The sequence below is a fragment of the Pempheris klunzingeri genome, chromosome 9 (genome assembly GCF_042242105.1).
Source record: "Pempheris klunzingeri isolate RE-2024b chromosome 9, fPemKlu1.hap1, whole genome shotgun sequence".
Taxonomy (NCBI): Eukaryota; Metazoa; Chordata; class Actinopteri; order Acropomatiformes; family Pempheridae; genus Pempheris; species Pempheris klunzingeri.
The window spans coordinates 10,555,070-10,568,175 of NC_092020.1; the positions used below are offsets into that span (position 1 = coordinate 10,555,070).

Below are 13,106 nucleotides of genomic sequence, written 5' to 3' on the forward strand. Positions count from 1 at the left end.
CACGGGATAACGGCGCCGTACAAGACAGTGAGCCGGTAGATGACCGGAGGCGTTGTGCTGCCGCGGTGGACGAGGAGGATGAAGGGAAAAGAGCCGGAGAGAAGAAGTTTGAAGTTTGACGGGACCACCAGTAGTCCGGTGTGAAGCCCCCACCTGCCCAGACTCTCAGCCACCGATGGAGAAGTTTGACGGGCCGACAGCATCTTCTCAGACTGGACGCTGAGGGACTCCAGAGCCGACCTGTGGTGTCAACTCCTTTTTGACATGAATGTCATACAGTTCTGTTAAAAACGCTTTGGTCTGAAACTTCTGTATTTTTCACCGCTCCTGCATTTTCCTCCGGATACCTGATATATGGGAGAGGCACAGTAAAGTGATGAACCGGGACAGAGCGGTACCGGGGCCCGGGACGGACGGGGTCCAGACCGTCATAAGCCGGGATAGAGCCGTTGCGGGGTCCGTAGCGGACGCGGTCCAGCCAGTGATGAGCCGGGACAGAGCGGTACCGGCGACCTGCGGGGACGGGGTCCAGACCGTGGTGGGCCCGGACAGCGGAGACGTGCTGGACGGAGGGGCTGCCGGGGAGAAGCGGCTCTTCCCTAGCACGGTGACCGGAGGCAGAGACGCTCAGGCCGTAGAAAACCACTCGGAACCTCCGCCGACGAACCCGGTGTTAGCCCCGCCACAGCAGGTAGATGCGTGGGATCAAAGTTCGGGGGTGTTCTGCTGTAGGGGGTTGGGAGGGGGGGGGGTCAGTAAAAATAGCTGGAGTTGGATGAGGACAGGGACGGAGCGAGCACGTGCATGAAAATAATAAGTAGATTTTGGCAGAAAGAAAAAAAAAATAGCAGAAAAGTGTTCAAGTGTGCAAAACCCGCCGAAAGCTGCGTGTTTTCAGGGTGAAGTGTGAGGAAGGACGGAGGGAACGGGTGACCCCCGCGGACACGGCTGGCTCTTCACTTTACTTTGTTTTCAGGGAAATGTAGCTGGGGTCTGGTTTCCTCTGGGCCCGTGCTGTCAGGCCGGGCACCGTGTCCGGCAGAGCAGAGCGGGCCTTCATTAACACAGCAGTCTGTGGTGGGAAACAATAAAAAGAAAACTAAACAGGCGCCATCAAATTGCGTTTCCATAAAAAAGAGAGAAATCAAAACTTCTCGCCACACTCTGGCGGTCTGTGGCGGCTGAAAACACACTCAGCTACAGATTCACAACTCTGTCATTCAGCATCTAAACAGAACGATTCCACGGAGCCCTGCACGGAATCATTCTCAGCTAAACCAAACTCCATCAATTTAGATTTTAGTTTTAAAAACGAAAGAATTAAAATAAAAAAAAAACACGTCTGCTGGCTGTGGAGAGCTCCTTGGTTTATTCTCACGGTCCAAACAGATGGAATTGTGTAGATCGCAGGCCACGTTTATTCTCAACTCCTCCGTGTCTTAATAAGTAAAGGAGCCTTCCTCTCAATCACTGTTCCGATCAGCTATTGTGTGATTATTCTTATCGCCGGGTGTTAATAGGCCCCCGGGTGCCGCCTCGGATTATTTCAGGAGAGAATAATAATATTATGAATGTGGGATTATTCATGTCGACATGCCCCAGACTGGCCTCATTACCAAATGAATGATCCTAATCAGGATGTAGTGCAGCCTTTTATCTGCTCCATACACTCGGCCACCTTTTTGGCTCCACATAAATCTTATGGATATAAATTCAGCGCGCATCTGTATCGTACAGTAAACACGCAGGGTCAAACTCACGGAGCTGTGTGAGTCCTGGGGAGGATACACAAATCATAAATTCATGTTGTCATTACACTCTTAAAAAAAACAAACAAAAAAAAAAACGCCATATATTGTTTACGGTTATTTCCATTGAGGATTATTATCCAAAATAAGGATTCACTCAGCTTTTATTTCAGCACCTGTCCTGTAGAAATAAAGCGGACACCGTGCTGGTTCCAGCAGGTCCAGCTGATGTGTGTTCGTGTTGTGGCTCTTTGCTTTATGAATAATAGTGTGATGGACTCTGATGGTGCTGGTCAGTCTGCTGCTCCTCAGCTCCACTGCTGCGACAGCAGGGCGCCCACGGACACGGTGTTTCCCCGACTCTAGGATATTTATTACAACTGTCTTATTTGTAATAATAATAATAATAATTATTATTATTATTATATTCACCTTTATTATTATTGTAATTGTTATTATTATATTTATTAGTGTTGTATTATATTTATTTGCATTTCTATATTTATCATTATTATTATTGTAACTGTTTTATTTATAAGTGTTTATATTATATTTATCAGTGTAGTTATTATTATTATTAATATTATTATTATTATTATTAATAATAATAATAATAATAATAATAATAATAATAACAATAATAATAATAGTAATAATAATGATAATAATAATGTTGTTATTATTATTTTTTTAATTATATTTCGGTGGTTGAAATCTGTAAAAATCGAAATGATCTAAATAATGAATAATAATCCACATTTATAAATATAATATGAGCCAGTAAAAAGAGAGGAGTCATTTGATGGCCGTGTGGCAGCTGGGGGGGGGACTCAGCGCTCTCTCAGCTCCAGGGGGGGGCACTGACAAACGCTGTCAACGAATAACGGGACGTTGTTTTCTCCCCAGGGCCCCACGGGCCACCGGACCACCTCTTTCTCCGTGCTGGACATCCTGGACCCCAACAAGTTCACGAGCAGCCGGCGGCCGCAGCAGCACGCGAGCCACCGCGGCAGCGAGCGCGAGCTGAGCGCGTACGGAGCGGAGAACCGGAGAGGACCCCCCGGTGAGCGCGAGCCCGGCCTGGAGCCCAGCAAAGGCTGCTACGGCGCGGAGGAATACCAGAGCAGTAAGTCTGACCCCCCCCCCCCCCCCCGGCTCTTCTTCACCTCTGGAAAATATGTTCCTCAACTCTCCCGTCTTCATTCGATCCGTTCGATCCAGTGTTCCACCCTCTCTAGGAGGGAGGGGGGGGGGGACACTTGTTCCTCTCCTCCTCTTCAGGGTGAGTTAGTGTGTGTCGCTTAGATTGGGGGGGTTCATGGACAGGCCTGCGGAGCGGAGTGTGGCGGTGCAACAGGCCGACAGAGCCGGAGGGAGGTGTGTGCTGGGCCGGCCTGCGGGGTGGGGGGGCTGAGGCAGTCTGGATGTTCAGTGAAGAAACGATGTGGACTGAGCTCAGTTAGAAAAGACAGAGGCACGAGGCCGCAGTCCGTGTGTGTGTGTGTGTGTGTGTGTGTGTGTGTGTGATCAGTACTATTGATCGGTGAATATGTGCTGATATGGTGAACACACTTCCAGCTCCGCTTCCTCCCGACAGTCTGTTCCTTCAGAGCTCTCTCTCTCTCTCTCTCTCTCTCCGTCTGTTGTTCTTCTGTCTTCAGACTCAAATCCAGATTTAATGGAGCTGTGTTTTGAACCTATAGTTCCACCTCAGCACCGATGTTTGAAGTGTCACCTACAACAAGCGTGTTCCGAAATAACGAAGTGAAATGTGTTTCTATTCAACTGCTAAAACCTTTAGATTAGAATAAAAACATCCTCATATATTAGAGTAATAAAATAGAAAGGAGCATGTAGACAAACAATAATTCTAATCTAATAATAAGAAGAATGACACGTGCTCCTGTCCACCCTTTGGGTTCATGAAGAGACTGTCTGAGCATCATTTCTAAATAAGATCATATCTGATCAAACACGTTTTATCATTCAATAATAATACACTGACTAGTTTTAAGGCCTCCAGCCTGCAGAAATACATCTGTGGTATTCAACTGAATATTTAGTTTCTACGTGCAAACATGAAAAACGATATTCATTAGTTTAAAGGCTGAGAGTGTTTTTCTCTTTAAAACGCTGCTGCCTCCACTCTGATATATTCATATATAAAATCAGAATATTCTCAGGAATTTATTAATACCATTTTGTGATTTTGTTTCTTTTTCCTCTGTCCTGAAGGACTGTGAGCAAATGAGAGGCTCATGTAAAGTTCAGATTTTACAAATATGATTTAAATAATATATAGAATTTGTACGTTTTGACCAACATTTCCATTTCAAAATCAGCCCTAAAAATTCATGATCACAGATTTTCTTTCTCCTGACTGTGCTTAGCTAAACAGCTAAACACATGGTTTTGGTTTTCTCCTTCCTGAGTGTCTGTGCTGGTAAACCTGAAAGTGTCTACGGTGTCGGCAGCACAGCTGACCTGATGGAGTGTGTGGCCGACTGTAGAATAAAATATTATTTTAGATTCTCCCTCCTAATTATGTGATTCAGTCGCCAACTGGCCGTTCTCCAAATGTTTGGCTGATAACAGCTCACAGAGAAAGATATTTTTCACCGAGCACTTTGACTACTTGTGTGATCAGCTCATCTGGAACTCCTCTCAAAGTCTGAATGATTTGCATTTAAATGATGTCATTAGAGAGTATGGGAGTGTGGAGCCTCAGTGAGCTTCATTGTTTCATTTGTAATTTTCTTAGTATTATTATCTTGTACGCTCTCTTGTTAACTTACTTTCCAATCAACCACATTTCTGAAGTCACTGGTGTTGTCTCTATAGTACGTAGTTGCCATATGCTGTACACTGTATTACAGTAGGACGGAGGTGGGCTCGGGCAAAACTGGTTTACCGACTGGGAGAAGTGGGCAACAAATAAAATACACAGTGACAGCGAGGCCTTCAGAGGCCTCAGACAGCCCCTGGATCACAATACTGATTTCTAGTGACAGTGGATGTCTTTATTAATTCAGTTGATATTGTGCTTAAATGGGGCATTTTTCTGTTGATTGTGTGTTAGTGTGAAACGAAATGGCCACAAATAAAGAGACACAGCACTAACAGAAGAGCTCCTTCCTTCAGGCCAGGATACGGCCCAGCGGTCACTGGAGGAACTGCAGCCCAGCACCCCAGACCGAACACTGCTGGTGTGACTGTGTGATGGTGTCAGTCTGTCAATGTCCTTCTTCTCTGTGTATTTCCAGAGGAAGGCTTTGTATACAGAAGCCCAGATGACGATGACTACCACAGATCCGGAACCCCGGACTCAGAGGCTCCAGACGGGCCCTACAGCAGCGAGGAGAGCAGCTCGGCTTTGCCCAGTAATGGAGACAGAGATCTGGGCCAGCACGGCCACCAGGACCCCGGCAGAGACACCTCGAGCCCCGGAGGGGGCCCCGCAGGCCAGATCACCAATGGCCAGACCAACGGGGGCCAGGGCCCGCAGGGCAAGCCCAAGAGGAAGCGATCCGGCTCGGACTCCAAGTCGGGGAAGCCCCGCAGAGCCCGGACTGCCTTCACCTACGAGCAGCTGGTGGCGCTGGAGAACAAGTTCAAGTCCACACGCTACCTGTCAGTGTGTGAGCGGCTCAACCTGGCTCTGTCGCTCTCCCTCACCGAGACTCAGGTCAAGATCTGGTTCCAGAACCGACGCACCAAGTGGAAGAAACAGAACCCCGGAGCCGACACCTCTGCTCCCACCGGCGCGGGAGGAGGAGCAGGAGGCACGGGAGGAGGCCTTGGGAGCCTCAGCCCCCTTAGCCCGTCCCCTCCCATCAGCGGGCACCTGGCCATGCACGCCAGCTACGCCAGCCACCACCACCCCCCCGCTGGCAGCCTGGTCCAGCTGCCTTTCCTCACCGCCAGCCACGTCCTGTCCCCCTTCATGCTGGGGACACAGAGCTACGCTGCCCCCGCCTTCTACAGCACACACCTGTAGACACACTCACACACTCACACACACACACACACACACAGAGGGGTCAGATCTACAAACACACAGCAACCTGGAAAACACAGAGAGACTGCCATGTTTCAGTGTCCGGCCGAAGCACAGCGCAGCAGACAGACTGTCGGCGTTCAGCTCTGCGCTCCTTTTTACTACCAACGTTTGAAGGCTTTAATTTCGACGGATTATTTTGATAGAATGTGAATATCTACCAGAAACTGTACATAAATCTATGTTCTAGCTCCTTATTCTGAATGCCGTTTCAAACTACGTAATAGACAAATAGTTGATTTCTTTGTTTTTAAAAAAAGTCTGTATGAATATTGAATGTTTATTTATGACTTAAGGAATGGCTTGATCTATTGTCAGTACCGTGTAACTCCAGCTGTGATTGTTTTCATTTCTGTTATTTATTGAATTTCTTGACAGTTTCCATAAAATCCTTGGATGTACCGAATCCTCAGCTCAACATGATATTGTCCTTTGATATTAAAACGATGACAATGAAACCCTGACAAGTGGCCCGGTGAAGTCATTGTGCCGAGGCCAGCTCGGAGGCTCAGGGTCGGCCTGCCGCTCTGACTCTGATGACCACAGTCATTAGCATGACCGTGAATATCTGTGTTAGAGCTGGAGGCAGGAGGTCACAAGCATCAGTAAGATCCATCCTCTGGGGACCACAACTGGCCCTACGGAATGTCACGGCAATCCATGCAAAGTGACCTGACCTCGACCGAGACAGACCACCAGACCACCAGACCATCAAACCATCAGACCAACAGACCACCAGACCATCAGACCAACAGACCACCAGACCACCAGACCAACAGACCACCAGACCATCAGACTAATAGACCAGACCATCAGACCAACAGACCACCAGACCATCAGACTAATAGACCAGACCATCAGACCAACAGACCACCAGACCATCAGACTAATAGACCAGACCATCAGACCACCAGACCAACAGACTAATAGACCAGACCATCAGACCACCAGACCATCAGACCACCACACCACCAGACCACCAGACCATCAGACCACCAGACCAACAGACCATCAGACTAATAGACCAGACCTCAGACCATCAGACCAACAGACCAACAGACCAGCAGACCAACAGACCAACAGACCAACAGACTAGACCAAGAGACCATCTGACCACCAGGCCATGGACGGAATGGAACGGGACACTCCCCCCCCCCATCAGGTGTGATCTTTCTGCACTCAGTCTACCATCAGAAGGTCTTTGTCCGGTGCTGTGGTCTCCCATGCAGGCAGCAGAGGTCTTCATGACTCTGCTTTCTGGGTCACTCTGAACACGGTTGAGATTCCAGTCATGGAAGTCAGTGACATCACAGGTGAGGCTCCTTTAATGAAGGGCCAGTCAGCCTGTAAACAGCTGTATAGTGTCTCCTGGGGCTCTGGAGGAGCTTCATCAAGTCCAAGAAAATGACCCCGATGATGTACTAATGTTTTCCCAGTTTGGGCTTGGAAATATATTATATCAGGAGAAGGATCGTGTCTTTTTTGAGGTGGGGAACAAATGAACACAGAAAATAAATGGAAAACGGTGGACAGCAGAAGGCAGCGATGACTAAACAGTCTAACTAATAAATACAACATGAAGGAGTTAAAACCTTCATCAGTTGTTCTCACTCACCTCAGAGACTAAATAACAATCTGCTGACCTGATCTGAATGAAGAGGAACATTAAACACAAACTTTACTCCCAGATTGAGCTAATTACAGTGCAAATCTATCATGGACCCCACTCCTCATGACGCCACTGACTCGGCGCTGCAGGTCTGAGGGCTGAATTAACCCTGAATGAAGCTCATTAAAGTGGAGGACAGGACAAAGACACGACGACAGCGGGCTGAGGAAAGATTTACTGTTCACATCTGCTACAAATCTTTTTAACCTGCATTGTGTTCATTTAACACACGCACACACACACAGAGTCTCAAACACACACACCACAATATAAACATCAACAACTAAATCAACTAGAAAATACTAGAAAAAGAGTAGAAATACATGAGGAGATCTGGACTTGGCTGATACAAAGGCTAAACAATATTTAAGAGAACACACTCATGCAGGAGTGTGTATGTACAGTACATTTGATCAGTGATCACATCTTGAACAAACTTCTCCTTAAAAGGTTAGAAAAGGTCACAACGTGCAGTGAAATCCCTCCATCTGCATTACACACCTTTAAATGATATTTCAGTCATGTTGATCTCTTCCATACTGTGCGCGCAACAATAATCAAATAAATGACGACCCTTCTTTCTGTCAGCGTGAGAAAAGGTTATGAAGCCTGTACGAAGCGCTCAGTTCATTTCCGATCGTGTCGTCGCGGCTGGAGGTCAGTTGAGGGCGTAGTTGAACTGGTTGGAGAACTTGTCGTGTTTCCTGCTGTCAGCTTTACTCAGCACCTGAGCGACTCGGCGCACGGTGCTCCTGCGAGGAAGGACAGCAGAGAGCGGGAAGGGGGGGGGGGGGGGGGGGGGGGGCAACAGGGGGTGAGAGAAGGATGAAACAAAAACAAAAGGTCAGATCTTCACAGAAACACGTACCGACACTAGCTGCACACTGCACTCCACACACGGGTACACGGACATTAGGCAGATCCACATTTAGCCATGCTGGATATGTTAGAGGGACGAGCCGTGGTTAGGTGACATGTCTTAAGGTGGACGGAGAGAAAGAACAGATGAGGAGCAGTGTAACATGTCAGACTGGGCACTGCTCTGCCGGCACTCAACACACAGAAAGTCAAATGAAGACATTCCTAATTATCAGGAATTACTACTCACCTACAACTATTTTGGTAATTGAAGTTTGACTCATTCACTCAGTGTTATCTGGTCGACTGAACACATTCTTATGTTAACTTTCCTTCTGAATTTAGGTTTCATTCCCAGAACATTATCTATATTTAATAATTCCATACCGTATATATTAAACAGGGCGTTTAAAAGGCAGTGGCCTGTATGATTAGCAGAGAACAGAAACTGTGTGTACACGCATAAAATACAAATCCTAACGTCACACTACTGCTACACACTACTACATAGCACTGTGGTGGTAAACTATTATGGTATAGAAGCTACATACTGAGCCATGATACAGCATGAGCATGTGACGCGTGTTTAAAGGAGCGCTCCACTCATTTTATACGTACAGGTCGAACAACCCTGAGACGTCCCTTCTGTGTCGGACTAGAAAACCCTGATGATGTCGAATAAGAGCTGCTACTGAGCTGCATTATGGGAATTGCAGCATCCAGTGTGTTTGAAGCTCGACTCGCTGAGTGCCCTTTAGGTGGTGCATGTTCCCGGTTAGTGGACTCTTCCGACACAAAATGCAGACGTACTTGTTGAAGACTTTCTTCTCCAGCCTGGAGCGGGACGTGTTGGCGCTCTGCTTCAGGTCACTGAGGTGGGGGTATTTCTTCTTCTTCCCCTTCCCTTTTTTCAGCACCCTGTCAGAACCCAGGTTCTCTCCCGTAGCCGCCTCGATGTCTCGCATCAGCTCTGCGTCACGCCAGTCTACATCACACAGAAGAAAAGGTGATGTCAGCCGCTGCTTCATACACCACATGGCATCTATAGAGCTGTGCTGGACGTGTGGCCGTCATGCAGATACTGCTCTTACAGCTTACTGCCGGTTAGCTGTAGAGTCCAGGAAGAAGAAAAGACACGAGAACTTGAGATTTATTTCAATTTACGGGCGTTTTCCTCTAAACGTCCCCTAAAGGAACGTTGTTGCTTTAAAGTTCAGCGCTTCAGCTGCTCATCAACATCACAGAAGGAAACAGCTGCAGCTTCAGGACGGTGCAACACATTTTAAAATGCAGTCAGGGATCCCGCTCCAAGTCAAATGTAAAACTCCATGACTACAATGTTGATTTTCCATACCTAGAAATGTAACATGTCATACAAAAACTGATCATTTTAGATCCACTTTAGATCAGGAACCTCGTGACACCCAGTCTTTGGGATTACTATTTTGTAGCTGAAGCTCTTTTTCCAGCATGTGTGCTGACTTTGCCTCAGCCAGCAGACAGCTAATGTTAGAGAAGGAGTCGAGGAGGAGGAATGGGTGCTAATATTTGATCAATCACAACACGCATGAAAACAGAAACAACCTCTGGAAGAAACTCTGCGATGAGTTATTAAATTCCCCGACTCTCCCTGTCTGGAACAGACTTTTCTTAATTCCACGACTTTCCGGAAATTCCATGTTTTTCCTGGTAATGGAAAACTGTGACTGACACACGCCTTCTTTTTTTTCCTCTCAATGCCACAATCAGGGACCTAAAGTTTAAGAAAGAGCCGTGTGATGAAGCGTGGTGAAGTCACTGCAGCTGGTAAAATAAAGGAGCAGTAAACAGCGTCCCACTGGCTCGCTCGGATCTAATTCTGGTGTTAATGAAAAGTGTAATGTCATAATTGTGGGTGATAAAGTAAAAGTGGCTGTAATGCAGAGTAATGACGGTCTAAGTGAAGAGACACTTCTAGTTAATGACGTACTGCGGTGGAATTAGAGATAAAGCTGCAGTAATGCAAAGTAATTACACTGTGATTGTGATGGGATTGAAGCCGGGCTCTCCACTCTGTCAAAACACTGACCCCAGCTCAGTGTGTGTGTGTCTGACCCTGGATCTGACTGGACCTTCAACTATCCCTCATTACACACACACACACACACACACACAGGCAGAAGAGCAGTAATTGAAAAGCAGCTGGTGTATTTAGGAGAATCATTACTGCTAAAAGAGGAGCAGCTGCATTTACATTGTGTGTATGGGTGTGTGTCCTGTCCTCTATCACTTTGTTGTTGTGATCCTAGAGGAGTTCGGGAAAGAAAGACAATGGAAAATAAAGAATAACAACGGGAGAGGGAAGGAAAGAAAAGAAAGGAAGAAAAGAGAAAAGAGAAATATGAAGAGAGGAAAAGAAAGAGGAGAGAGTAGAGAGATTCAGACACTTCTGAGTTTAATCAGTGTTGCAGGAGGGCTCTTTTCTCTGTCAACACCTCTTAGCCCCTCCAGCTGGGGTCTGAGGATGTGTGTGTGTGAGTGTGTGTGTCGGGGCAGGGGGCCAGGCCACACACATTCACTGAGGCATCTGGGGTCTGTGGTTTGTTCAGATGTCTCTCAGCTACGCACCACTAAGCACAGGGACCCTGGGCGTGAGTGTGTGTGTGTGTGTGTGTGTGAGGGGGGGGGGGGGGGGTGTAGAGAGCGAGACACTCATCCCTGTCTGTCAGTCTGTCAATCAGTTGCTTGAAGCATTCATTTAGAATCATTCTACACACGTATGGAGAAGTTTAAACACGTGTTAAGATTACACAGAAACTGAGGAAAACACTGTTTTAGCACCTGATAGCCCCTCAAATGTATGGGTGTATACTATATGTGTGTGTGTGTGTGTGTGTGTGTGTGTGAGAGAGAGAGATCTTCTGGGGGCCCAGGCTCTGAATGGGCCCTGCACTTGTTAAACAAATCAAATCAAACTAGGAATCTTTCAGTTTGACCACACAGGGTCCAGCAACAGCCCTGTCGCCTCCAGGTCTGTCTCCATGACAACTGGTCTCAGCGTCCTTCAGCGTCCTTCACTGCCCGTTTAGCCTCACTGTATCTACATGTGTGTGAGTGTGACTGAATAGGTACAGGGAGCTGAGGCCAATGGTCCATCAGCTCATTCAGGCCACTGTCCCCCCTACTGGGAGATTTGTGTGTGTGTGTGTGTGTGTGAGGTGTGTGTGTGTGTGTGTGTGTGTGTGTGTGTGTCTAGGTGTGTGATTGACTCATGGATCGATACTGTAGTTGGTAACAAAAGATGCTATTTCACAACTCACTGGACTGCATACAATGGCCACACAAAAGCACATGCTCTCTTACACACACACACACACACACACACACACACACACACACACACACACACACACACACACACACACACACACACACACAGTGCTGGTGGTTAACAACACTGCAGGCTGCTGGTGGACATCCTGCAGACTGGTGAGTGTCTCCCTGTCACACAGTGATAATGTGACACACTGCTGACCTGTTTACTGTTTACCGAGCACTGATGGACATCATCATTATCATCATTATCATTACTGAAAATTAGAATATGTCATCAGACCTAAGACCTCAGACCCTATCATCGAGCATCGACCAATAAAGCCACCAAAACCAGACACTTCCACGTCATTTCACCAACATGCCAGCGGCAAGTTACAGTTAAGCAGGTTTGGGGAAAAGCTAGTAAGTGGACTGAGTCGGTGCTCTCAACCAGGAAATTCCACCCTCAGAGGAGCATCGTGGTTAAAAGCTCTTGAAAAAGGTAAAAAGTGGACCTTGAGTCTTTACAGTGAGCAGCCTCCATCCACTGAAGGAAACTGGGATGTGCTCCTAAACTGCAGCTACAGCTGGAGCTCCAGGGTCTTTTTTCTTTTAGGCTTCTCTTTCAGGGATCAAAATGAACGGTTATGCTCAGTAAGGACATTATTTTAGCAGTGCAATAATACTTAGCTGCTCTGACTGGGTATCATTTAGTCCAAACTAAAACATCAAACACAATATGCATCATGTTTAGTTTACATTCTTTATAGAGGTGTTACTGGATTAGAGCAGCAGAAGGATTGGCCTCAGCGTGGTGCTTTACAGCAGCTCTTTACTCTTTACTTTGGATTCTAAAATACATTTCTGAATTCACATTGTTCCAACAGCTTGTTCCTCTTGTTGCGGTCTTCTTTGGCTCTTGGTGTGTGTTTGCACACACTGCCTGCCACAGACCCACCCCAACATGTTAATCAGTATGTCTGGATACAGAACAAGACCTTTCTGAAGCAGTCCTGAATGGACTCAGGAGGACTTGTTACACTTCAGGAATGGCCAGTGTGTGTGTGTGTGTGTGTGTCCCATCTCACCTGGTTGTGTCTCCCTCTTCCTCCACTCCTCCCGCTCCTCCCTCAGGCGGTCCTCCCGCCTGCAGGGTCGACCCTCCTCGTCTCGAGGAACGATGCGTCCATGGAAGGGGCACTGAGGACACAGAGGACACAGCTCAGACACACACAGTGACCCGGTGTGGCAGGTGAAGCACTTTGTGGGGGGGGTGTCCCGGCACCTTGTGGCGGTCCTGTCTCTGACACAGCTTTCCGTGGCCCAGTGGAGCTCTGCAGTGGTGACTGACAGGAGTGAAGCTCCCGGGGAAGGAGATGTATCTGCTCTTGCTCTCTGCTCGGAGCTCCTCGTTCTCCATCTCCTCCTCCATCTCAGCATGAACCCAGAACTGATGCTGAGAGGCCGACCTGCACGAGGA

General features: G+C 47.4%; 2 protein-coding genes across 4 annotated transcripts in view; one reads left to right on the forward strand and one right to left on the reverse strand.

The window, feature by feature from the left end:
• The first annotated feature begins 376 nt into the window (after positions 1 to 376).
• nkx1.2lb (NK1 transcription factor related 2-like,b) lies at positions 377 to 5,745 on the forward strand. The gene is made up of 3 exons (XM_070837428.1): positions 377 to 691; positions 2,655 to 2,874; positions 5,012 to 5,745. Exons 1-3 carry the CDS (start codon positions 377 to 379, stop codon positions 5,743 to 5,745), a joined length of 1,269 nt encoding a protein of 422 aa, XP_070693529.1.
• Positions 5,746 to 7,643: 1,898 nt separating this feature from the next.
• The window catches only part of uvssa (UV-stimulated scaffold protein A), a 29,459-nt gene continuing 23,996 nt past the window's right edge, over positions 7,644 to 13,106 (reverse strand). For all 3 annotated transcript variants that reach the window (XM_070836832.1, XM_070836830.1, XM_070836831.1), the window contains exons 12-15: positions 12,912 to 13,095; positions 12,715 to 12,826; positions 9,143 to 9,317; positions 7,644 to 8,226 (exon numbers count right to left, since the gene is read on the reverse strand). In XM_070836832.1, the coding sequence (XP_070692933.1) occupies positions 8,133 to 8,226; positions 9,143 to 9,317; positions 12,715 to 12,826; positions 12,912 to 13,095 (565 nt within the window). In that variant the 3' untranslated portion in view covers positions 7,644 to 8,132. The remainder of the gene's footprint in view (positions 8,227 to 9,142; positions 9,318 to 12,714; positions 12,827 to 12,911; positions 13,096 to 13,106) is intronic.

What these genes read in the sequence shown, in the direction of transcription:
- nkx1.2lb (XM_070837428.1), top strand. Translation starts at nt 377, where the DNA reads ATGAACCGGGACAGAGCGGTACCGGGGCCCGGGACGGACGGGGTCCAG. An exon ending in TGTTAGCCCCGCCACAGCAG is followed by an intron (nt 692 to 2,654) that starts GTAGATGCGTGG and finishes TTTTCTCCCCAG; the next exon opens with GGCCCCACGGGCCACCGGAC. An exon ending in CGCGGAGGAATACCAGAGCA is followed by an intron (nt 2,875 to 5,011) that starts GTAAGTCTGACC and finishes GTGTATTTCCAG; the next exon opens with AGGAAGGCTTTGTATACAGA.